Source organism: Physeter macrocephalus, chromosome 10 (assembly GCF_002837175.3).
Source record: "Physeter macrocephalus isolate SW-GA chromosome 10, ASM283717v5, whole genome shotgun sequence".
NCBI classification, from domain to species: Eukaryota; Metazoa; Chordata; class Mammalia; order Artiodactyla; family Physeteridae; genus Physeter; species Physeter macrocephalus.
Genome location: NC_041223.1, coordinates 32,396,861 through 32,424,338, shown reverse-complemented (window position 1 = coordinate 32,424,338; position 27,478 = coordinate 32,396,861). Strand labels below are relative to the sequence as shown.

Here is a 27,478-nt window from a genome sequence, read left to right as displayed (position 1 = left end):
AAAAAAAAAAAAAAAAAAAAAAAGCCTATCCCACCTTCTAGATGTTCACTCAAGTCATAGTGAAGATTTCACTTGTAATATTTAGGCTGCAAAGCTACAGGCTGGTCTCAGGCTTTTAGTTAGCTCACTAGACTACTATTTCATTCTTCCCCAAACACACAGGGAGACTGTTCAAGGTCCCTCTAAAAAGAAAACCAAAGCACTTTACCGATGCTATAAAGTTGCAATCACCAAAGGATTATCATCCCCAAATGAATCACTGCAAAGAGGAATGTATGTACAAAGAGGGCGGTGCGTCACAAAGCCCCGGTTACGTGCACAGTTCAAAGGCCCTCCCGCAGTGAGGCTCTGTATCCTACGCACGGCAACCTGTCAAGTTTCATGCTCTAAGCAGCTCACTGCATAGTTACAAAAGCTGCTATTTATTATTTACTAGCTGAAGCTAATTCAATCAAAACTTAATTAGTATCAGTAAATCCTTATTCAGCAATAACTAGTAAAGGGGGAGGAAAAAGGCCTGTCATTTCTCCAATCTTGGAAAAAAAATCTCCATTATTCCTAGTTCACATGGATATCACGCACTTGCTTAAATATCTCCCCAACTTCACATCTGATGACAAAACTGGCCTAGCAGAAAAACGTCAAGGACACAGGAACCACCGGAATCAAAAACAGAGTCTTTAGCTAACTCCCTCTAATTTTCCAAAAGTATATTTAGAGAATGCAGTTTTCCTTGGCCAGGTAAATAATCTTTTAAAAATATATACAAATCACTCTATAGACCTACTCTTACCAAAGCTAAGAATTCCAATCACTGATACCCAGCTTAATAGGGCTAAGATATCAAGGTACTCGTGGACTCTAAATGTTCCTTGTTCCCATTCAAATACTTAGTCACTCTCAAAATCAGTAAATGCTCTCTTGCTCCTGAACTGAAACTTTTATTTGCAATTTAAGCATGTGTCTGTATTGTCCAGATAATCTCAGAGGAGATGGAAATGAAACAGCTACTGACTCTTACATAAGAAAGCCTACCTTATTAGTTTTTTATCCTGGGGAGCAGGCGTGTGCGTGTTTGTGTGTGTGTGTGTGTAAAAATTACAGTTCAAGAGACTTCCAAAAATTAACTTCTAAAAAGTTTTTCATTTTTCTACCTTTATATAACGTTTGTAAGCTGAGATTAGTACACAGGCACACATGGGTTACACAATAAAAACTATCTTAGTGTTAAAATATGAAATATTAAATACCAATGATTTTTGAAAGTATAACATAGGAAACAAAGTTGCTCCAATTTTTTTTTAATATTTATTTATTAATTTGGCTGCGCCGGGTCTTAGTTGCGGCATGCGGGATCTAGTCCCCTGACCAGGGATAGAACCCGGGCCCCCTGCATTGGGAGCGCGGAGTCTTAACCACTGGACCATCAGGGAAGTCCTTGCTGCAATTTTTAAAAAATATTCCATTACTCAAATATAAATGGGAAGTTAAAGAAAAGTGAATAAAATTTCTGAAACTAGAAACATTTCAAACTATTTTGGAATATCCACTTCCAAGGAAACTTCTAAAACTCAGCTTAAGAAAAAATGTTTTGGTTTTAATCCTAAAATTACCACCATTCCCCACCCAGGGCACTGAAATAAATGAGAGCTGTAAGTAAAGCATCATTTTTAGTATAAATGTAAAGTACCTGGTGATATCTTCAGTCAACTGAGAAGGATCGGGAGGATAAAATTTCACATTAAAGCTGAACAGCCAAGGAAGATCTGTAATTATTAAAGATCATGATTATTTATGCAACCAACACAATCACCATTTATACTGATAAAACTTAAAGGTCAATGTTCAAATAGTATAGATCAGTCCTGCTATAATTTAGAGAATTTTTTTTAATTTAAAGAAAATATCATTTACAAAACAAAAATGAAGCGAAAAATAAAGTAAAAATCAATTCCCTAAATAACCCATCATCAAAGAATAACAGGTTCACTTTTTTATAAACATTTACTGGTATGTCAACAAATGTTTTATATGGTGATCTAGTATGCAAAAATTTGAATATAAACTTCATGTAATAGCTCTGAGATAAGATTTGTTTTAACCACAGGATTTCTAGATGCCAAATATTCTCCACACTTTAAAAAAAAAAACAAGAGGGCTTCCCTGGTGGTGCAGTGGTTAAGAATCTGCCTGCCAATGCAGGGGACACGGGTTCGAGCCCTGGTCCGGGAAGATCCCACAAGCCACAGAGCAACTAAGCCTGTGTGCCACAACTACTGAGCCTGCAGGCCACAACTACTGAGCCCATGTGCCACAACTACTGAAGCCTGTGTGCCTAGAGCCCATGCTCCGCAACAAGGGAAGCCACTGCAATGCGAAGCCCGTGCACCGCAACGAAGAGTAGCCCCTGCCCGCCGCAACTAGAGAAAAGCCTGCGCTCAGCAACAAAGACCCAACACAACCAAAAATAAAATAAATAAAATAAATTTATTTTTAAAAAAAAGAAATTTAGGATTTCTCTATTGTTGGGGGAAGAGGAGTAATGATCAAATGATCACTATAACTATTCAAGAAATGATTAATGGGCTATTGGAAGGGAGAGAGTGATAAAACTTAACAATACTTAAAGACAATAAAAATATTTCCCAGGTTTTATAAAGTAGGCTTAAGAATACTCATATAGTGAATGCAGTAAACAACAATGCCATAATGACTTAACAAAAGTTAAAACATTGCTATTTATACATTACCATTTAACTTATGTTTGATTTATCATGCTTCGGATGGCTTTAAAAACAAACAAACAACAACAAAAAAAAAACACTCAACTCTGGGGACAGGGCAGGTATTATTTTCATAAAGGGATCAAAATAATTCCAACGGTCTGAAATCAGAGTTATACTCAAACTTCACAGTATTTCCAAATAAAAACATAAAAAGTGTGTGTGTGTGTGCGCGCGCGCGCGCGTGTGTGTTAGTCATTTCATTTCACACATATTTGAAGGCCTCACAGTTGCTTTCATTTAGGGACGTAAGAAAAATTTCTTGAATCCCATTCTCTCGCTCAATGAGTCATTTTGTTCTTTTCTCACCGTAGACATGCTAACTTTTCTCCTACTCAGAAGTCAATGAAGAGTTATTGAACAGCTACTGTGAATACACAGAACTCTTGCTGGATTTTGGCTCAATACATCATTATTCTACTAATAATGCAAACCTGCCAAATTTAATTAACAGATTTAAGTTCCCTCTATACATTTAAAACATCATAAAAAAGATATAGAACTTTCTTGAGTCTTAAGAGACATGCCATTTCTTGGCCAGTAGCACCAGGTTGGCTGTGATGCATATGTACTTCTTCAAGGTAATTACTAACCCATAATTAAGCAAAGTCATCACAGGATTATCATATCATTTCTTTATTTTATTTTATTTTATTTTTTTTATTTTTATTTTTTTTTGTGGTATGCGGGCCTCCCTCTGCTGTGGCCTCTCCCGTTGCAGAGCACAGGCTCCGGACGCGCAGGCCCAGCGGCCATGGCTCACGGGCCCAGCCGCTCCGCGGCATGTGGGATCCTCCCAGACCGGGGCGCGAACCCGGTTCCCCTGCATCGGCAGGCGGGCGCGCAACCACTGCGCCACCAGGGAAGCCCCTATCATATCATTTTTAATGGATCTTTATTTATTTGTTTTCTAGGCATTAACACCAGCACATGCTCACCTGGATATGACAACAGGGATAAGTTTCTAATAGAACACATATTTCAGGTTCTATTTCCAATTCTAAAGTTGATAAAGTTGTACCGATAATGCTAAACTTTTTATTTAGTTATGTATTATTATCATTTTTACCTAGCTATATAAACAGTCTATCTAGCTATGGATTATTTATATATTAATACAGGCAAGCCTAAGATATATAGCCTTATATATCTAAACAGTCTTATTTGTGTACATTTGAGAAAATAAAGATTTTTAGGCAACTTTTACACAGAAACTGATAGGCTGTCAGCTGTCAAAGGTAACTCAAAAAAGATTAATGTTTACCTCTGTTAACTGAATGACAATAAATCACAGCAGAGGTTGGGCTAAGACAGAACAAACAGTTCTTTCATCCATTTTAACACAAGCAGAAAGAAAGAGGTAAAATGCAACAGCTAAAACTTCATTTCCTCAGCCTACTTTCATGATCAGGATGGTACAGGATTCCATTTGGGGAACTAGTTCCAACAGCTTGAAAATATGCCAAATCCTGTGTTACTGTTATTCCTCTTGCCAAACCACAAGGGCAAAAGTCCTGAAATAACACTAAAAAAAAACTTCACAAATAATCAAAACATAAGACCGTGATTCATAATGAGCAAGAAAGAGTCTTGCCTTCCAATAGTTAGGATAGCTCCATGACTCTGAAGTGAGTAGCACACAAACATAATCCAACAAAAGCCAAAGCAAAACTATAGGAAACAAATTCAATGGAACATCAATCATGTTTCAGAGGTTATCCTGTTCCGTCCATGGTTTGGGTCACTTGGCAAGTAGGGTTTCAGAGAAAGTGAAAGAACCAAGCATCCATACCTTTTTGAATTCACGCACTTTGCAGAGTTTTAACAACCGCAGAAGGGACTAGAAAAAGTTCCGAAGCTTTCTGGTAGTTTCTTCCATAATGTAAGCATAATGTATCTCTGTCTAATTACTCCTTTTCTCTACTTTCCCCCTTTTCTATTATGAAGCAAACATGAATGGATGAAACACCAAGATAATAAATGCAGGGCAGAGGGGTGGGGGAGGGAGGGAGGGAAGGATGGAAAGCCAGGGATAACAGTCGAAAGATAAGGTGACCAACCACCCCAGTTAGCACTAAAAGTCCCACATCCTGAAAAACCCCTCAGGCCCTCACAGTCCTGGGCAAATCGGGAAGGTCACTCTAATCAAAGATGTTTAAAAAATGAAAAGAAAGATGAGTCTACAAGGAGAGGAAACAGGAAAAATAAGGTATACAGTCAGTTAAAAAAAAAAAGGAGAGTAGAGAAGGAAAGAAATGATAGGAAAACTCCCAAACTTATTAATAATTTGAGAGAGAAAGAAAAAGAAATAAAGAAAACAAATGTGGAGAACTGAAAATGAGACAGAAGGTAGACAGAAAGGAACCGAAGGGAAAAGCATAGATGTGTTCCAGTGTTTTGACGTTGGGAATAATAAATAAGTAGGGAAATGAAACCAACAGTGCTAAGAGCATCCTGCAGGCTGGCACTCAGGGAAATAGCTTCTCCCTGGACAGCTCTGGGGCCCACCGTCCAAAGGGCTGGTAAGAATTTTGTTCTCTTGTCTGAACAGTCTAGCTAGCTGTTTGTGGCTCCCTCCCTTTTCTGCTTAAGTCATTCACAGACCCTGAAGTAAATTAAGTAGCCAGATCCCCTATCAGAGATTGTTCTGAGGTGATAATGATTCGTGATGCAAATAGCACAAAACCAGCCACAGGAGGGAACTGAAGCTGGTTAGATAGAGTGGGACAATAAGAACAAATGGGGAAATGGAAGAAAGGGACAAGCAGAACTAAGAACAAACCCAGACTCCGAGCACAAAATGTGGCCAAGGGAGGAGAGAAGGCAAACACCTCAGAGGACTAGAAGGATCATTTTGCATGCCCTTCACTCCTCAAACCCTCACTCCAGGACATCCAGAAACAGTGTATCCATATGCCTCTGGAGCCAGAGGTATGCTTACTAATTAAACTAATTGGACACACAGCCAAAATCAAGTAGACAAAGCAAGAGTAATAGGGCTCTCTTGGGTACATTTCATATAAAAAGGGAAAGTTACAGAAAAGCAGCTTCTCATACTTTCCCCCAGAGATAAAGATCAGGTGTTGCTTCACAGTGGTAGACACTGTGAGGGAATATTTAAGAAGAGGAGTCTACAACCTCTTGACCAGTAGAGGAGTCCCTAAGCCATGACCAAAATAAACAGTCATGATTCTACAGAAATATTGTTGAGTCTCAACTTCCTATATGATATGAATGCAAAATAGAGCTGATCATTCTATCACTATCTTATTCTAGTTTACATTCCTGTGAATTTTAGTAAAGATAGAAAAACATAGATGTAAAGATTAACTTGATAACTTCAAAGTATGATGATTTAATACTCACTTCGCAGCTGTCTCTTCATTTCTTTTGCGGGATCTAGCCAGTTCTGCAGGGGGAGAAAAAAAAGGGTAATTAACCCATAAGAAGTAGTCCAGAGTCCAAAATGGAACAGTTTACAGTTCACATACTTATTTAAGTGTAAACATTTAAACAAAGTCCTATGCAAACAGCTACTAGCATTCCACTGGGCTCAGTACTGATTTGTTTTTGAACGCGTGTTTGTGTGTGTGTTATAAACAAAATATTAAAACACTTTAAGGTGGGTCCTCCTGGGCCTCATTTTCTTGGATGTGAAATCAAACATCTACCCAAATGACGAGATGTAATACATCTACATCTAGTCTTTATTCTATAGTAGTACTGCCAGCAAACAGCCCCTGTGAACACTGAAATGAGAGCTCAGTCAAGGATAATAATTGGCTCTTATTCATGGATAAAATGTGAATTGGAAACTATTGGTTAAAAGTACACATACCCTAATCAAACACAATTATCTCAACTCCTAAAGCCAATTCCTCCTTAAACTTTGTTTCTGCCTGCAACGGTACAACGCCATGGAGAAGTACTGTCAGATTGGAGCCAGAATTTTCCTTCCTGGAAGATTTAAACATCCTTTTAAAACTTCATTCCAAGTTGAAAGTCACAATCATAAGGAACTCCCTTTCACTTTTCCTTTATTTCCACCCTTTGAGAAAGTTAAAAAAGATTCTAGGAAACCACTATAATATCTTAAAGCAAAAAAGACCAAATTTGAACTACTAGGTTCAAACCCTCTAAGGACACTAAATATTTGTTTTTTAAAGCTACAGGCAAAAGATGTATCCAATTAAAAAATTTGCATATGTGTGTGTTTATGTATATGTTACATACATATGTTTATCTTTTTTATACTTCTCCTACCTTATCCTCAGGTCATTATTAAAGTTCCCTTTATCTTCACTAATAGAACAATTACATTTTTGAGATATATTAAACTGACTCAAATAATTGGCTTTAGAATAAATAAGCTTCATTCATTCTAAAAGCATCCCAAATCATGTATTATAACATCTGTGTTTAAACAGAATTTTATTCAGATACATAAAGCAAACAATTAAAATGTTTACTGCTACATAGAAAATTATAACCTACTATCTTAACAATATATTGAATGGGTACAACGGAACATTAACTTACACACTATTAAGAAGTAGTAACAACAGGATGCTTTGAAAGCAAAGCTGCACAGACCCCCACGGGTCTTACTATACCATTCAGGGCTTATACTCAGGGCAGCAAGGATCCAAGGTGTGCATGGCTCTGTTCTAACACTGGTTATATTCAACCCTCTCAACAAAGAGTTACCAGAGCTTGGTCTAAGTTTCACAGCACTGGTGGCCCAGCTGCATGGCCCACTGATGTGAAGGGCCAATGGGACCCTCTCACGGTACCTCCAGTGCTGTGTCAAGGAGCAGCTCTAATTCCCCCCCGAGAAGAGAGCCTGGCATTCAGCTTCCCGGCCCTGCAGCAGCTGTCCACGCAACAGCTGGCTCCCAAATGGCGGGCTATCATGAGGCACAAGAATGAGAAAAACACATCATTCAGCCTCTGGCCCAGACAGCGGAGTGGCTGGGGGAGAGGGAAGGAGAGTCAAAAGTGTCTTGGTATTTCGTCCAAGGATGTAACGACCACAGCAAGAAAAACTGAATCAGACACAACTCGTGCCAAACTGAAAAGGAAAAAAATCCCTCAGAACATAAGCACAGAAGAAAGAAGAGAGGCGAGGGGAAACTACTGGTCTTATTAAAGGGCTAGACACACCCTTCCAAATCCCCAGTTTCACTGTGTGACAACTGGTATAGATGTCCCTCACAGAACAGCAAAAAAAAAAAAAAAAAAAAAAAAAAAGGACCTCTCTGTTCTCGGAGGAAGAGGGTGGAAGCAGCATCATCTTCTGTAACCCCAAGAAGTAACCCTGTGTCCCAGCCACCCGGCACTGTCCATTCTCACGTGAAGCACCAAAGCCTGGTACAAGTCACCTGACAGTTTCTGCACAGCATGCAGAGAGTCAGTCTGGCTCTGCAGACCCAGGATATGAGTCATAAGTTTCTGTGCACCAGCCAACCACGTTCAGACTCGCTGTCATTCTCGGGCCACTTTCCACAACATTTCCAGGCACAATATTAAGACCAAAGAGGCTTATTCTCTTTATTTCAGAGCCCATCCAAAAACTGAGCGGGCAGAGTTTACCTGATATGATCAAACAGCGGCAGCAGAGAGGACTTGTTGCATCGACCGACCTGGTTTGCCCCTTGGTACCCATCTGCTAACCACAGCCACTTCCACACTGTGAACTCCATTCCCACCCAGGAGTAAGGAGGTCTTTGCAAGGCCAGGATAGACCATTATTCCCTGCATCCTTCACAGGACCTGGCAGCTCTAGGCGACCAGTGTAAGTACTAAATTAATACCTGTTGGCTGGTGGCTCACTGCTTATCTCCTCCCTTCCCATGCCATGATCAATTTAAAAGACCACAGGTTATATTATTTGTCTTAGGTTTATTTTTATTGGAATAATTAGCTCCAATGAGCACTTAGATCATGAGTGGGATACAATTTTATTGCCCAGGGTCATAAATTCCTAAGTAAAAAAAACAAAAATGCCTTACCATGACTTTTAAAAGAAATATCAGTCGATTATCTGCATTATCAATTATAATTAAATAGTAGACATAAAACTCTTTTTAACAGATAAATAATAAAAATGAATTTCTTGGTTCTGACACTTGAGGAGTGCTGGGTGGATCAAGAAGCAGACGCAAAAAGATGGAAAAAGCCATCAGAGAATGACGTAAATGCACACATTCACACACACCATGACAGATTGTAGTGCACCATTCCCATTTTTTAAAGATTTGGCTGCCACATACATATACTTTGGAATCAGAACTACATGGAGTCAAATTCTGGCTTTCCACCAACTCTGTGACCTTGGGCTCATTCCTTGTCTTCTTTAAGCCTCAGTTTCCTCAACTTCAAGATGAAGATCATATCATCTACCCCATGGCGTTGTTCTCTTCAAACATTCATTCAAATGCTTCCTGAAGAGTAAGTACACATGCAATGGACTTTGTCTAGTGCCTTTAATAGTAGATGTTTTTGGCAATGATAAAATTAAATTGTTCTATCACCTTTCAGTATTTATCCCTTCTTCACATAATTTTTTTTATTGCCAAAGCAGACGTATTACATATATTAAGGAAGTTAATATTTATGTGACTACTTTTACCCACAAAAAGTTAATAAATCAGACTCTGGATTCAAAAAATACACTCACTGTAGTCATGGGCCAGATGAGATTAAAAATCAGACCCCTTCTCCTTAGAGAATCCTATCACAGGCTTCCAACAAAAGTAAATTAAAATTAAAATGTGGTCCTAGAATGTCGGTGTTATTAAATCACCTTAGAACATGAAATCAAGAGTCTGTGAATCAGCTGGGGGGGGGTGGAAATGTCACATCTTTATCTTCATTAACCTTTAGCTGAAATTTAGCATTACTATTAATTATGAATATAGGGGGGAAAACAAAAAAAACCTGGCTAATAGCAGCAGTGCCTTTAGCTTTGTCACTCATAGGAATCAAAACTATTTCCACAGCACATTAGAGTAGTTGCAGATCTTAAAATATTTAAGTATTTAAATACTTATACTAATCAATATTTTGAAATCACAGTAGGGATTAGATATTGATGATGAATTTATCCCAATTTTTTAAATTAATATGTTGAGAATGTTATTTATTGGCTTCCTTTATAGGCCTGTTTTTTATAATCATACATTTCAAACACTGTTCTGAGAAGCAGCCCACAGAATTCACCAGACTGTCAAAGGAATCTAGGCACAAAGAAAAAGTTAAAACCAAAAACCTGCCTTGGAAGGTTAGAGAAAAATATTTTAACTAAGCAGCAAATAGCTATACACATTTTTTTTTTCACACTTACGTCTTTCTGTCAGTTAATTAGAGAAGCTCCTTAATCCTGCTCTCTTACCCACTGCAAATCTGAGAGCGGAACAGTCTTGCTTAACACCAAGTCTTCTGGCATTTCCCTATAAAATTTTCAATACTGGTTCTCAGAAAAAGTGTTAAATAAAGGTGATTCTCAATTACCTTCCAACAACAGAAACATCTAGAAAAATATAAAAGCTTGATTATGAATCACTATATTTATATTCATAGGATGTTGGTGTTAGAAAAAACCTCAGAGACTATATGGTCCAAATGTCCAGGCTGACTGCAAAGAGCCTCACTCCCACGTAAGAGGCTATGAGTACCAGAACAGTCCTGCCACCCCGAGCCACTTGGGGTTATTAGGGCCCCCTACTTTCTTGGCTTTCTTGACATCCCGAACTCCTGTAATTCTCTCTGCCACCTCAAAAGAGCATTTATCCCCTCGATCAGTGCTTCTCAAGTCTAAAGGTATATGTGAATTACCTGAAGATCTAGTTAAAATGCAGATTACAAGTCAGTAAGTCCAGGGTGAGGACCTGGAATTCCTCACTGCTAACAAGCTTCTGAGTGGTGACAATGCTGCTGGGCCCTGCACCACCATTTGAGTAGTAGAACCAGAGATTTCTTTTTGTGTAGAAATTCCTGTCTTTAAGGGAAGTCAAATGTAGAGAGACCTTTTTCAAGTCCTTTAACTGGCTTGTCAGGAAGACCTCCAGTCTTCACTGGTTAAATATTCTAATTGTTGACGGCCTCCCTCAGAAAGCCCTAGCAGGTGACTGCTTCCTCCCCATCACACTAAACAGCTGTATCAAACAATGTCAAGACCCACAGTCTTTTTATTCCACAGAAGTGCTAACCACTTTCACCTGGCAAACATGAGCCCTCAGGCCCATCAACCAGCAGCATCTCATCAGCAGTCTCAACGTGCAGCCAGCTGCCTGTCTTGGGCCACTGACCACACTAGATTTAGAAAACAACTCAAGATACAGTCACAAAATCTATCTTCTAATTCCCTCCCTCCCAAAAATATCTATCTCACCTAATTCTCCTTCAGGGTGGATGCAAGACCCCAGAGTTAGAAGTTTTTAAAATGCCTAGCCATGCCTTCAAAATTGGTGCTTGTCAGTTTTGCCAGGTGAGAGAAATTAAACTTAATCCAACACACACCCTATTACCAAATGTTAAAAGAAGAAGAATTTTGTCTAAAATCTGCATTTTCCATTAAGAATTTATAGCACTGAAGCAGATCCCCTTTATTATACCTCTGTCTAAATTAAGTCTAAGAACACTGCCATCACGTTGGTGTTAGCAGAAACCTTACAGGCCCTCTGTTACAGTGAAACATTCACTATGCATCTGGGGGAACATGATTCCAACACCTGTCTGTGGTATTATAAGGTGGAACTGGATTGAATATAGAATTTTATTAAAGAATAGTTTATATGTGACAAACAGTTTAGTACGAGAGTTTTTAGTTCTAGTTTCTGGGGGAGGAAATGGTCTGGCCATCAGAGAAATGCGTTAATCAATTTTCATAAAGTTAGCTGCGGATATCAACTATACTTCAAACAAGCTCTCCTTTCAATATGACTTGAAGCAAAATGACATTAAAATCCCTGGGCTAGATGCCAAACTCTGTTAACATCAAAAATTCAAGACAATATTTTCCCTTTAAAGATAGTCCAAAATCCTTAATGATGGTTCCATTTAGACGTGAATATAAGAACTATATGGACTGGGAATTCTGTGTATAAAAGAATAACAGGTTGCTTGATTTCACATATTTCTAACGAAATTTTCCATAGTAAAGTTTACATGAGTTCTCTACAGACATTAAAAAGTTCTAACACTAATAATGATAGATTTTCATACTCAAGAGTAAAGTGGAAGGCTTCCAACCACGAGACACACAGCACTACACTAAGATGAGATATTCTTCTCCATGGAAAATTTTCATACAAATAACCATGGCTTTACATTATAATATGTTGAAATGATCAGTGACTGAAAACGTCCATAAATACAGATAATATTCAGCATTTTAAAAAGCAGTTTAAATTCCTATTTCCTATAGTATCCTATTGTTGAAACTGCATGAGCTGAGTTGGTGCAATAGTAATAATTTTCTATGGAAAAAAAAGGACACGAAACAAATCTATATTTGAAAAATAAGAGTTCTGTAGCCCAGACGTCTTGAGGACTGGATTTTGTCTACATAAGCAAGAAGGAATGAACCAAAATATATACAACACAAAAGTTACAAAGGCAAATCAGATTATATATGAATGATTAAATATATTGCCAATCACATGTGAGCGCTGATTTCCTGAAAAGTGAATATTTCAGAAAGGACACCCCGCTGCTTATTCTCCCACTGTTCTATAGTTAAAGCCTAGATAACAAAGTGTGCGCCTAATTTTTTGAGCATTTTCATCTCGAATTTTGTAAGAGAAGCTACAGAGTAAAATAAGGAATTATGAGTTCCCTGTTTAGTATTAGCTTCTTTATCAATGAGAACCTTATGGAGAACCCCTCCAAACTTAACCTTATCCTAATAGTCTCTGCCCTAGTGACCTTAGCCTCTCCTTGACCTCAGCCATCCCTTTTCATAGCTGAACACTCAGTTGTGTCACCAAACAGAGTTCTCCACCTCATTAGATGTCATTGTTCCATTCTCAGATGCAATCATTTCCTCTCCTAAGTCTTCTAGCCAGTTACTCTCACCCTACCTGCCCGTCGACTTCTTTGGACTTTCATCCCTTGGTCCCAGCCATTTTCTCCCAGCCTATCAGCCCATTTCAGATTCAGTTATGTTCCTGTGATCCTATGAATAATCAGCTTGATAACCTGTGCATCAGGATCTCCAGTTTTCTCAATCTTTTGCCCTCTTACCATAACCACCGTGAACATAGCCAACTCCCCTTTAATACCCCATTTCTCCACTGTTATACCCAGGGTGCAGAGAGCAATTAGAGAAGCACACACCAATGTATTCTGCTGCCATCACAGTTTTATGATCTCCAATCTCAGCCGGACTGTCAAGAGCAATCCACATCTCTCCTAAATCATTGGCTCGTCTACTTTCACTACCACAACCTCAGCTGAGGCTACTTTTGTGCTTTGGGTGAGCAGTCCTTCTCATATTTCCTCTCTCAGACCTTCTTAAAGGCAAGACCGGTTGTCTTACATCACTGTGTCAGCCTATCAATGACTAATCATTTTTCTTAGGATAAAGGAGATCTCCCAAGCCTTGAAATATAGTCATATAGCCTAGATAGCCCTGCATAATCTGACCCCTTATCAACACCCAGTCTCCCCCCATTAACCACAACAGATGTCTTTTCACTTAGCAAGCGGTCAGCTATTCCTGCCCAAGGGCCTGTGTGTGTGTGCTTCCCATGTCCCTTCGCCCATTCACACTTCAGATCTCTCCTTAAGCATCATTCTCTCCTAAGAAGTCTTCGCCGCTAATAACCTGAATCTTTCCTGTAGAACAGTAATCAAAATTTAGTAACTGTGTAATTCAGGTTTGTTTACTCTGTCTTCTCAACTAGGACTAAGTGGGGACATCCATGAAGGCAGGGTCTGTGTCTTAATTATCTACTGCTAGAGTTGCAGAAGTACACTGGTTTGCACACAGGTAGTATTTTTTTTAATTGTGGTAAAAAACACGTAACATAAAAATTTACCCTCTTAACCAATTGTTAGTGTACAGTTCAGTAGCGCTAACTATATTACATTGTTGTGCAACAGATTCTAGAACTTCTTCATCTTGCAAAACAAACTCTATACCTATTGAACAACAACTTCCCATTTTCTCCTCCCCCCACTCCCAGGCAACCACCATTTTACTGTTTCCATGGGTTTGACTAGGGATACCTCATATAAGGGACTCATACAGTACTTGTCATTTTGTGACTAACTTCACTCAATATAATATCCTCTAGGTTCATCCATGTTATAGGATGAACAAGATTTCCTTTTTTAAGGCTCAATAATATTCCATTCACCACACCTTGTATATGCCACATTTTGTTTATCCAATTCATCTATCAAGAAACATTTGGGTTGCTTCTAACTCTTGGCTATTGTGAGTAATGCTGCAACGAACACAGGTGTGCAAATGTCTCTTCAAGATCCTGCTTTCAATTCTTTTGGATATATACCCAGAAATAAGATTGCTAGATCACTTGGTAATTCTATTTATAATTTTTTGAGTAATCTCTATACTGTTTTCCTAATAGCTGCACCATACTACCTTCCCATCACCAGTGCATAGGGATTCCAATTTTTTTACACCCTTGGCAACATTTGTTATTTTCTGGGTTTTTTGTTTTGTTTTTTTATAGTGACCATCTTAATGGGTGTGAGATGGCACACAGGTAGTATTTTAAAAATATTTGATAATGTCTAGATATACAGATGTTACACAGATAAAAGGTAAGGCCTCTACCCTCAAGAAGTTCCTAGAGCAATGGGGAGAAAGACTGATAAACAAATAAGGTTTGTGCTAAATGTCTACATGACTGAACTGTCAACTCAATCCTTGAGTTGGGGGCAGAAGGGATGGTGATGGAAAACAGTCAAGGAAAATCTCATAGAATAGGATACCTAAGTTGGATCTTAAGGAAGAGTAGACATTCAGATACCAAAAAAATGAGAAGCATAGTCCAAATGTAAGGGATAGTATGTTCAAGCAGATTTAGTACAGACTGGCAAAGCTCCCCTTAGGAGAGAAATTTGGAGTGAGTTCAATATGGACTGTATGTGAGAGGTTACTGAGAAATGGAGGTAAAGAAGTAGACACAAGTCACATGACCAAGACTGTAATTCACACTAAGAGGGTTAGATTGTATCCATTAAATGGTTTGAAGCCAATGAGTGCCAAGATGGGATATGCTTTCTCGAGAGTTCAATCTAGCAGCAAGGTGAAGAATGATCACAGAGGCCTGAGACTGGACAGTTAGACCAGTTAGGAGGCTAATAAAATAGTCAAAGCAAGAGATGACAGGAGCCTAAACCAAAGCAAGAACTGTGGACAAAGAGAACCAGAAGAGGGATGTTAGCAGGTAGAAAAGACAGAACCTGTTGACTGATAAGCAATGAAAAGAGGTATAAAAAGTAGAAGGAACCTCTCCCCACTCTTCAGTGTGAAGTTTAAGAGGAAGATGACGCGTTTGCTTTAAGACAACTGAGTGTAGTGTCCAGTAGGCAGTGAAGTATATGAGTCTGAGATTCAGGTGAAAGATACAGATTAGACACATAAGAGTCAGCAAAATAAAAAATAGTGAATCCTTCTGTCTAAGCACCACTCTTTCTCACGCAAATCTACTGTTCCAGAAATATCATATGTCTTAATAGAGCATATCCTATTTCTACTAACAGAACATGTTATTCTACATATTCTACAACATATTAGATGGTATTCCTTTTTTAAAAAGATTAAATGCTCCTGTGAATGTACCAAAATGTAATCTCTGAAAAAGTGGGTAATGACAGCCAAATTTCCATCACTTTCTCTTTTGCAGCTCTGAGGCCCAACAGAAGGGCACATGGTTGGAAACATTATCAAGACTACCTTATAATTTAAAGTCTAAAAAGAGCACCTAGTTTATTTAGTCGAATGTCTAATATGTTATTACTTCTAAGAAAAGTACTCTAAACAGAGTTCTAATGAGAATGCTCACACACTATTCAGCAGGCAGGCATGCAATTTAATTGTCTTTAGTTTAAATGTAGAATTAAAACACAAATTAGGTATCAAAGATTTCAAACTAAGTAAGTTGAGAAAATTTAATTTATATATAATTATCACTCTTAGTACCCTATATTTCATTACCAGGATGTATAAATACAAATAATGATGGCATGCGGGCAAATAAAATTTACAGCCTATATCCATCTACCAACTGACTGTGATGTGAATGTTAGGCGCTGGAAAGTGCACCAAGTACCCTGTGCATCCTCAGACAGAACGATCACAGTGAGTCTGCCCACAGCCACCATCTGACAGACTTAAAAAGGGCTTCACTTTAGGGTGTAACTCTCCTTCCACCATGTGAGGACACCATGAGAAAGCCCTGTCCACGAGCCAGGAAGGGGGCCCTCACCAGACACTGAATTGGCTGGCACCTTGATTTTGACCTTCCTAGGCTCCCCAACTATGAGAAACACATGTCTGGTGTTTATAAGCCACTCAGTCTATGGTACTTTATTACAAAAGCCCAAACTGACTAAGACACAAGGCTAGAGTTTAAGTCTGGTTAATTGCCAGAACTGGTAAATATTTCTCTCTTTTTAATATATTTATGAAACAGAGAAGCCCTGAAGGTCCCTGGAATTAGCATCAAGCATCAGAGCACTCCGATGACCCTGGTTAGTAGTAACTTGGGAAATTCCTGGAGCAGAAACAATCTCAACACACTCCCGGTGCCAGGCAGATCTCCACAGGGTCCTGGCTGGTCAAATCTACCGCGTGAGTCAGGTGGGACCCTGCCTTTCTTTTTGCCCCCAATAACCCACACCACAGGGCAAGGAACACCTTCACCCCACACAACCACTCATCTGTTCAGCAAGGCAAACACTCTCTCTAGACAAGTACAAATGGGTTCCCTTGACATTTCTTCCAATATGCCTCCTTCCCTGCTTTTCAGACAAGCTTAATTCCTAGAATACAGGGGGATTCAAGAGCTAAAAATTCAACATAAAAATTTTAAAACCAGTTCTTTCAGTTTCTAACAATTAATGTAGTATAAGATATTCCATTCTGTCTGCTTACGATATAAGTAGAAAAGCATACAAACAACACAATAGCAAAAAGTTATACGTGAAAACACAAGTTTTCAATCTTTCCAAATTTCTCCAATGAACATAAAATATGTCATAATAAAAACATAAAATAAGTTATTTGAAAGCTAAATTTTACACAGGTTACCCACAGTATTTTTCTAAGATGATATAAACAAACTTGAAACAACTTCACTTACTTTCTGCTCAGGGTTCTCCTGAAACACAAGTCCAAAGTAGTCCTTCTCCAAGAGATTGAGATGTTCACACACTCTGTCAAATAACACTTGTCCCTTAGCACGTTTCTGAGGAAAAAGAATAATATCTTTACTTTTCAAGCACTAACGAGTCCATGAGTACTGTAAACCAAGGGCATCATATCAGATAACATTATTTAGCATAAATTAATATGAAATATTTATATTCCAATCCTCTTTTATAACAATACCAAAAAGTGATTCATAACTTTTTCACTTTAGACTCCCCCAACACACACATAAAGCATAGATTCTAAAACGGAAGCACGATCAGCCTCTATGCTTTACTGTTACTCCATGTCAATATTTCAAAAACTAAAAAAAGTAACGTACGCTCTATGCTTTTGCTTTACTGTTACTCCATGTCAATATTTCAAAAACTAAAAAAAGTAAAATGCTAAGAGTTCACTTATTCGTTTTTCAAATAGTTCAAAAATATGTCCAAGCTGCCTCTCTCAGTTCCTCAAGATGGCTCATGTCACGTCTACAAGGTATACTCTCCCCAGGAAAATCATTTAGCTCCATTCCTCAATGCATCCTAACACGATTCATCCCATCAGCACTTAGGTTTGATTTTTGTTCCAAGATATCTGTAGAGTAGAAATTATGTTTTTCAATACAAGCTACACTCTCTCTCAAGAATGATTCACTCTTTAGAACAAATCTTAAAAATATAAGGGAAAGGAACTGAGACAGTAAATCAGCTGTCTCTAAGGATTTAACCTTTTTTGCCTTGCTTTGTTGTGTTTTATTTTTTTTCAACTGAAGAAGCTGCTATCAACAGAGATACAAAAGCCTGTGACACACATAGAAGAGAAAGCCATAGAAGAAAAGCGCATTATTTAATCAATGGCAAAACATAAAGTGGTGACTCCAACTAAGGTGCATGGCCCTGGGAACCCTCAACTGCAAAGTCATGTCAGACACACGCCTCCCTGCCCTGCGTGGATATAAGCAACCCCTGGACTGAGAGTGAGAAAGGAACAAGCCAGCAGACTTGTTCATCTTCAAGATGAACGCCCTCACACTATCAAAATGTCTACTAGTTAGTTCATCCAGTGTGTGAAAATGAATGTTTCCCACACAAACATCTTTAAAAATGGAACAAGATATAAAGGACATTTCAATTTCAAATCAGGACAACTCTGATAAGGGGTTTCAAAAGATAAAGTCTTCACAGAAACTCAATTCAAGAGTGTCTTTCTCTCCTCTAACCTTTTCTTCCTCCTCTTGTTAAACCAGAGGTAAGAAATCCATGCCTGAAGGACCTGCGAAGGAGAATCTGCAACTTTTATTATCAAACATTTTAGAGTAACTTTTTTTATTAAAAGGTAGAATTACATTAAATAGTAGAGGGAAAAGGGAGAATGCCACACAGATTACATTATTTCAACATTTCAAGAAATGTGCTAGCCATATCACTACAGATTCAAAAAATGACTAAGTACATGTAAAACAGATATGTGTTTATGTGTCCACATATTTAAGTACATGCAAATAATAGTGTAGTAAATAAGAGTACTGGGCTCCAGATTCCAAATACCAAACTTTTAAATACCTTTCCATTATTTATAATCTATGTGACCAGGGACAAGACACTTAACTTCTATTTGCCTTAATTTGTACATCTGTGAAATGGGGATAACAGAATATACCACACAGGATGTGGTAAGTACTCAATGAGTTATAATACATGATGAGAGCTTAGAACAGTTTGTGGCACATAGTAAGGGTTTAACCAATATTGGCTCTTATTATTATAAGGTGGAGAGCTTTATACCATGAAAAATGACTAACTTCACTTACATGAAATTTTGTGTTGAACTTTTAAAATGAAAGGTTCTGAATTTCACTATCTGGTCTGCATGCAATGATTAATCTAAATAATTAAGAATGAGTTTGGGGCTTCCCTGGTGGCGCAGTGGTTGAGAGTCCGCCTGCCGATGCAGGGGACACGGGTTCGTGCCCTGGTCCGGGAAGATCCCACATGCCGCGGAGCGGCTGGGCCCGTGAGCCATGGCCACTGGGCCCGCACGTCCGGAGCCTGCGCCCCGCAACGGGAGAGGCCACAACAGTGAGAGGCCCGCGTACCGCAAAAAAAAAAAAAGAATGAGTTTGGAGGTATTTTACATTAACTTTATGAGGAGAAGGTGACTCATATCACAGTTGTTACTTTCTTAAATGTGCAGTAAAATCCATTATCTCTTCTTCATAGGAGCCTGGAGTAGATGTGAGGAGATTTGGTTGCAAACAACAGCAAAGAATATTTCAAAGGTAATCGATAATCTAAGATAGACTTCGCTTTCTCTGACATTAATTTCAACAACATTGTTCACTCCTCAATCTCCACTGAGTAGATTACCCAGCATAATAGGTGCTTGTTGAATCAACTAAAAATACAATATTACAGTGTACTCTGTGTGACATATTTTAAATGAGGTGACATTTACCCACTCAGGCTCATAGTGACTGACCATAGTTATAATTTCAGTGCCTACTTTGTAATTAGGAAGTGTCCTTATCTAAGATAACAAAGCGAGAAAACTATTACAGCTCTTGCCACATCTATCTACTTGTTCATCACACACTATGCATTTATAATGAGGTATAAATGAGTCACAGAAGATATTCTATCTACTATAAAGCAGAGATTATCTTCTTATTTAGAAAGACACTAAGAACTCAATGGAAGCTTATATAAGAAGTTGGCCTTTAATCAGATATAGTTTCCAAACAAACTTATTACTTCTAGGAAACCTCTGACTAAATGACAACTACTTTCAAATAAGCTAACTACTGAAATTGATTAGCCGTAGAAATCATGGAGAAACGTGACAGCGTCGAAGGAGATTCATGCTATTTTATTTGGTTGTAATGCTATTTGAAATTAGGGTAAAAAGGATAGTCAAAACAACTGATGTCTATACATACATACCTCAGTTCAAAGAGAAAAACACATTCTAACATTGGCTTACAGTCGATTTGTATTAATAAATCATACTTTCTCACTGGTTTCCATTTCAAAAATAGAAACATGCTCTCATGGACAGCATTCCCCTAAAAGATTAAAACATCCGCAAAGCTCACCACCGCAATCTGGTGTTGGTACCACTAGGCAGCAGAGGGAGGACGCGTCCGCATGGGGCTGCAGTCAGACTCAGTCCCTCCCTCATCTGACGTTGTGTAAGCTGTTCACTATTACTGGACGAGTGTGACCATGGGCGAACCACTTAGTCTCCTTAACTGTAAGATGAGATCGCAGCTCTCTCACAGCTCACTGTGAGGGTCAAATTAATCCAGTAAGAGAGTGTACGTCAAAGTGCCACACCAAGTGCCTCACTCAATCACAGCTGAATTCTCTTCCCAACTGTCTTTCATCAGCCCACATCTAACAAACACCAAAATATCTTCTAGATGCTCAGACTGCCTCTCTATGATTCTCTCCTTCCCTTCTCCAGGAAATAGATATTTTAAATGCTTGATAAGATCTTAACTACACGCACGTATTACTTAAGCTTCCATTCAGCATCTCCACCCTCAATGAACTCAAAGACTGGCTGGGAAGACAGAAAAGCAACAATACTATGAGGCGTGTACTGAAAGATGCACGTACAAAGTGCATGGAGGAACACCAAGAATGGAATAGTAACAGCATCTGAGAAATATCATAGCTTTGGGTGTATGCAACTTTTCTATAAGCCAAAATTTATTTTTAAATAAAAAGTTAAATTATCCCCCAAAAAAAGAAATATCATAGCTTCACCAAGACTTTGGCATCTGAAATGAATCTTAAACAAGGAAATGATATTTTAAGATAAAGTAACAGCATATTCAAAAGAACTTACTTTTCACTTTGGATGTTTATAAAGTCTGACAGAACCAGTTTCTATTCAAAAGATACTGGAGGTTACAGAACGATGAACTCTCAGATGACTGCAAGGGCTTGCCAGGCTAAAAAGCTCCACGTATACTAATTCTATACCTAATATATATCAGTTCCTATGTTAAGACATTGAGGAAAGAACCATAAATAAGACACATATGGTCTCAAGAAATTTACATTAGAATGGTAGACACAGAAAATAAAAAGGAAACCTACCCCTCCCCCCCGAAAAAAAAGTCCTATGAATCTACCCCTCTAGACTGAACTAGGTACCTGGTCCAACTTGTCCGAAGAACACTGACCAGTGGCCTATGAGATATAAGAGCTCTACCCAACGACAATGTCTTACTCTGGGGATAAAGATTACCAGATACAACCACATCTTCCTTCAGGAAGTTTAAATACAAGACAGATATACACACACACACACACACACACACACACACACACACACACACACAGAGCCACAGAGTGTGTAAACACAGAGGCAGAGCCAGTGAGAAGGCAGTATGCAGAAGCCAAGGGTATCAGGGGGCAGACTTATATTTGCCAAAGTATGCTCTATTGTTCCCCTTGGTCCCGTGAGATGCTTCACATATACACCCAAGTCCCCCAAAAATGAAGTAGAGTGGGACAAGGAAAATTCTGCCTAATGTACACAACTACTGAGCATCAAAACTCCTATTTGCATATAAGATACCCTGAGAAGCTCTATGGCGGAAAAAAAAAAACAAAACTTGTTTCTCATCATTCAACCTGATGTTTACCAAAATTATTTGGCTAAATAAACTACTATCTTTCTTTAATACAACACTTACTAACTTATTCCACAGCAGAATTACTGATCTACAGACACTACCTCAAGAAACAAGAGAGAGAAAAATTACCATGACATGGCCCTCAAGCAGATTTGGAGACTGTTAATAACATTATCTTTTTTATTCCAAAATGACACAAGAAAAAAAAAAATACAAAATGACACAAGAGAGAATTCAGTTTAAACTGGTCCAGGATTGGAATACCCAAATGTCTGGCTAAAGCAAATGATTCCCATAGATAAAATCCCAACAAGTATAATCAAAAAAATCAAAAACACATAAGAAAACCAGTTACTATTATTGAACATTAGACATGGTATCAGAATCAGATATTCAGAGACTGCAGACAATGGAATTATCAACTACAGAACACAAAATTAGTATGTTTTTATATGCTGAAAGAAATAAATGAATATTTTAAAATATCAAGGAAAAAGCAACTATCAAAAAGCAGATCCTGGGCTTCCCTGGCGGCGCAGTGGTTGAGAGTCCACCTGCCGATGCAGGGAACACGGGTTCGTGCCCTGGTACAGGAGGATCCCACATGCCACGGAGTGGCTAGACCCGTGAGCCGTGGCCGCTGAGCCTGCACGTCCGGAGCCTGTGCTCCGCAATGGGAGAGGCCACAGCAGTGAGAGGCCCGCGTACTGCACAAAAAAAAAAAAAAGCAGATCCTGAAAAGAACCAATTAGAACATCTGGAAATAAAGCTATACTAATTAAATTATAATCCAAATGGACAGGGCTTGATACAGTTAAAGGGAAAAGTACTGCACAAAAAAAAAAAAAAGCAGATCCTGAAAAGAACCAATTAGAACATCTGGAAATAAAGCTATACTAATTAAATTATAATCCAAATGGACAGGGCTTGATACAGTTAAAGGGAAAACCGGTGAACTGGAAGATAGATCTGAAAAAATTATCCAGAATACAGCACAGACAGATGAACACTATGAAAGAAATTCAGACATGTAAGATAGAAGAAGGGGTCTATATATATCTCCCCAGAAATCTACATGAAGACAACAGAATAAGGGAGAGGCAATGTTAAAAGAGTAATGGCTGATAAATGCTAAAAGTCTCAAATTAAGAAAACCCAATGGATTTCTAGCCAGATAAAATAAAACCCATTAACCTACAATCACTTTATTCCATTAACTATTTACACACATTAACATCCAGAAGATTTTGGCATGCATTATTTTAAAATAATAGACATTATAAAGCCATCAAGACAAGAAGGAAAGAAACATGAGATAGGGAGTAACAAGGAGTAGAGAAAGAAAATTGTAACAGAAAATCCAGAGAAGTTATTCTTTAAAAACCTAAAACTGATCTGCCTTGTAAGCTAATTCAGAAAGGCAAACAAAATAGTACATTTCTTCTTATCTCATAAAACACATCAAATACTCAGGAGGCATATTAAATGATATACATTAAATGGACCAAATTATTACATTTTATAAGCATTAATCTGTAATCACACTTGCCTGACTGTGCTCTGACAGCAATAAGACCCAGTGGCTCACAGCTTCTTTTCTGCCTTCACGCTGTTCACAACTCACTCAATAAAAATTCTCATCATTTGGGGAAGAGGAACCAAGACACAACTCATAATGCAGCTACATAAAAATATGTGTGTGTTGGAGAGGGCGGGGAAATCCCCCCTGGTGGCAGTGGTTAGGACTCCACACTTCCACTGCAGGGGGCACGGGCTTGATCCCTGGTCAGGGAACTAAGATCCCACATGCTGTGCAGTGTGGCAAAAAAAAAAAATGTGTCAGGGCATGCAAGGTGAAATTGTTCCTTCCCCTCTCCCAGATTCTGGTATGTACCACCTTTCATGAGAATCTTCAAGTCTCAACAGTTTCCTAGAAAGGTACCACAGCAGAATGGTAGTAACATAGATTTGAACGCCAGCCCCACCTCTTAACAGCTGTGTAACCTCAGGCAAGTTATTTAACTTCATTTTGTCTCAGTTTCCTCTCTTTAAAATAAAAATATTCACCTTATGATGGTGATCAGAGAATTAAATGAAGTATATTTAAAGTACTTAATAAAATGTTTGGCACATTACGTGAATGCATTAAAAGGCAGCTGAAAGCACAGGACCTTTCTGAGCTGTTCTAAAATAATAATTGATTTTAAATATCATTATAAAGAGCTTTCACAGTTAGTTCATCCAATCTCATTTCACAATAAGAAAACTGAGGTTAGAGAGAGCTTAACTGTTCTAACTTTCCAGTCTGATTCCCTGAATTTCTTTTAAAGCAGGCATCCCCAACTCCGGGCCGCACAGCAGGAGGTAAGCAGCAGGCAAGGGAACGAAGCTTCATCTGCCGGTGCACATTGCTTGTGTTACCACCTGAACCATCCGCCCCCTGTCCCTGACCCCGTTCGTGGAAAAATTGTCTTCCACAAAACTGTGCCCTGCTGCCAAAAAGGTTGTGGACCACTGTTTCAAAGAACTGAATTCTTATCTGCAGTATACATTAACATTAGTACTTTGAAGGCAATTTTCTCCTATTATCATTGTTTTGATTTTTTATAAACAATTTGAATTCTAGTGCATGGAAGGACTACAAATACACATTTGTCAACCAAGCAGAATACACAGATATTTTGCTTTACAATGTGCACCTAAGATACCAGTATATGTAGCTGGTTCATTAGTTGTCATAGCTGCCTGTCCCAGATAAAAAGGTCTACTGACTTGCCAAGGTATACTCTAAATTTCTTTCCTACCTTTATTTCCAACTGTTGAAACCTGACCTCTAGACAAATCTCCAAATTCTCCTTCTCTGTGAAGCCTACTCCAAGCTCCCAATATTCATCTTTCTCCTTCAGGCACTTTATTTCACATCTATGCAGCTTAGTCTTAGATTCTACTCCTTTTTTCTTTTTTTAACTTCTTAATTGGGAGTATAATTGTTTTATAATGGTGTGTTAGTTTCTACTGTATAACAAAGTCAATCAGCTATACATACACATATATCCCCATATCTCCTCCCTCTTGCGTCTCGCTCCCACCCTCCCTATCACACCCCTCTAGGCGGACACAAAGCTCCGAGCTGATCTCCCTGTGCTATGTGGCTGCTTCCCACTAGCTATTTTACACTTGGTAGTGTATATACGTCCTTGCCACTCTCTCACTTCGTCCCAGCTTACCTTTCGCCCTTCCAATGTCCTCATGTCCATTCTCTACGTCTGTGTCTTTATTCCTGTCCTGGCCCTAGGTACTTCAGAACCATTTTTTTTTAGATTCCATATATATGTGTTAGCATACAGGACTTGTTTTGCTCTTTCTGACCTACTTCACTCTGTATGACAGTCTCTAGGTCCATCCACCTCACTACAAATACCTCAATTTCATTTCTTTTTTATGGCTGAGTAATATACCATTGTATGGATGTGCCACATCTTCCTTATCCATTCATCCGTCGTTGGACACTTAGGTTACTTCCATGTCCTGGCTATTGTAAATAGTGCTGCAATGAACATTGCGGGGGTACATGACTTTTTTTGAATTATGGTTTTCTCTCTGCTGGGTCATATAGTAGGTCTATTTTTAGTTTTTTTTTTGGTTTTGGTTTTTTTTTTTTGTGGTATGCGGGCCTCCCCTTGCTGTGGCCTCTCCCGTTGCGGAGCACAGGCTCCGGACGCGCAGGCCCAGCGGCCATGGCCCACGGGCCCAGCCGCTCCGCGGCATGCGGGATCCTCCCAGACCGGGGCGCGAACCCGGTTCCCCTGCATTGGCAGGCGGACGCGCAACCACTGCGCCACCAGGGAAGCCCTATTTTTAGTTTTTTAAGGAACCTCCATACTGTTCTCCATAGCGGTTGTATCAATTTACATTCTCACCAACAGTGCAAGAGGGTTCCATTTTCTCCACACACTCCCCAGCATTTATTGTTTGTAGATTTTTTAACAATGACCATTCTGACAGGTGTAAGGTGATAGCTCATTGCAGTTTTGATTTGCATTTCTTTCATGATTAGTGATGTTGAGCATCCTTTCATGTGTTTGTTGGCAATCTGTATATCTTCTTTGGAGAAATGTCTGTTTAGGTCTTCTGCCCAGTTTTGGATTGGGTTGTTTGTTTCCTTGATATTGAGCTGCATGAGCTGCTTGTAAATTTGGGAGATGAATCCTTTGTCAGTTGCTTCATTTGGAAATATTTTCTCCCATTCCCAGGATTGTCTTTTCGTCTTGTTTATGGTTTCCTTTGCTGTGCAAAAGCTTTTAAGTTTCATTAGGTCCCATTTATTCATTTTTGTCTTTATTTCCATTTCTCTAGGAGGTGGGTCAAAAACGATCTTGCTGTAACTTATGTCATAGAGTGCTCTGCTTATGTTTTCCTCTAAGAGTTTGATAGTGTCTGGCGTCACGTTTAGGTCTTTAATCCATTTTGAGTTTCTTTTTGTGTATGGTGTTAGGGAGTGTTCTAATTTCATTCTTTTACATGTAGCTGTCCACTTCTCCCAGCTCCACTTACTGAAGTGGCTGTCTTTTCTCCCTTGTATATTCTTGTCTCCTTTATCAAAGATAAGGTGACCATATGTGTGTGGATTTATCTCTGGGCTCTATCCTGTTCCATTGATCTATATTTCTGTTTTTGTGCCAGTACCATACTGTCTTGATTACTGCAGCTTTGTAGTATAGTCTGAAGTCTGGGAGCCTGATTCCTCCAGCTCCATTTTTCTTTCTCAAGATTGCTTTGGCTATTCGGGGTCTTTTGTGTTTCCATACAAATTGTGAAATTTTTTGTTCTGGTTCTGTGAAAAATGCCATTGGTAGTTTATATCTCTCCATCTGTTTGTATCATCTTTAATTTCTTTCATCAGTGTCTTACAGTTTTCTGCATACAGGTCTTTTGTCTCCTCAGGTAGGTTTATTCCTAGGTATATTATTCTTTTTGTTGCAATGGTAAATGGGAGTGTTTCCGTAATTTCTCTTTCAGATTTTTCACCATTAGTGTATAGGAATGCAAGAGATTTCTGTGCATTAATTTTGTATCCTGCTACATTACCAAATTCATTGATTACCTCTAGTAGTTTTCTGGTAACATACTTAGGATTCTCTACGTATAGTATCATGTCATCTGCAAAGTGACAGTTGTATTTCTTCTTTTCCGATTTGGATTTCTTTTATTTCTTTTTAGTCTCTGATTGCTGTGGCTAGAACTTCCAAAACTATGTTGAATAACAGTGGTGAGAGTGGGCAAACTTGTCTTGTTCCTGATCTTAGTAGAAAGAGTTTCAGTTTTTCATCATTGACAGGAATGCTGGCTGTGAGTTTGTCACATATGGCCGTTATTATGCTACCGTAAGTTCCCTCTATGCATACTTTCTGGAGGGTTTTTATCATAAACGGGTGTTGAATTTTGTCGAAAGCTTTTCCTGCATCTACTGAGATGGATGATCATATGGTTCTTCTCCTTCAATTTGTTAATATGGTTTATCACATTGATTGTTTTGCATATATTGAAGAATCCTTGAATTCCTGGGATAAACCCCACTTGATCATGGTGTATGATCCTTTTAATGCGCTGTTGGATTCTGTTTGCTAGTATTTTGTTGAGGATTTTCGCATCTATGTT

General features: G+C 38.7%; 1 protein-coding gene and 1 long non-coding RNA gene across 17 annotated transcripts in view; one reads left to right on the top strand and one right to left on the bottom strand.

The window, feature by feature from the left end:
* The window catches only part of EPB41L2 (erythrocyte membrane protein band 4.1 like 2), a 214,214-nt gene that overhangs the window by 64,069 nt on the left and 122,667 nt on the right, over positions 1–27,478 (bottom strand). For all 16 annotated transcript variants that reach the window (XM_024122563.3, XM_024122552.3, XM_024122558.3 and 13 more), the window contains 3 exons: positions 17,123–17,227; positions 6,150–6,192; positions 1,691–1,766 (listed from right to left, as the gene is read on the bottom strand). In XM_024122563.3, coding sequence (XP_023978331.1) covers positions 1,691–1,766; positions 6,150–6,192; positions 17,123–17,227 — 224 coding nt within the window. The remainder of the gene's footprint in view (positions 1–1,690; positions 1,767–6,149; positions 6,193–17,122; positions 17,228–27,478) is intronic.
* On the top strand, positions 8,443–13,154 carry LOC114486955 (uncharacterized). The gene is made up of 3 exons (XR_003681435.1): positions 8,443–8,577; positions 9,144–9,233; positions 13,092–13,154. It is a non-coding gene; the product is annotated as an uncharacterized lncRNA (long non-coding RNA).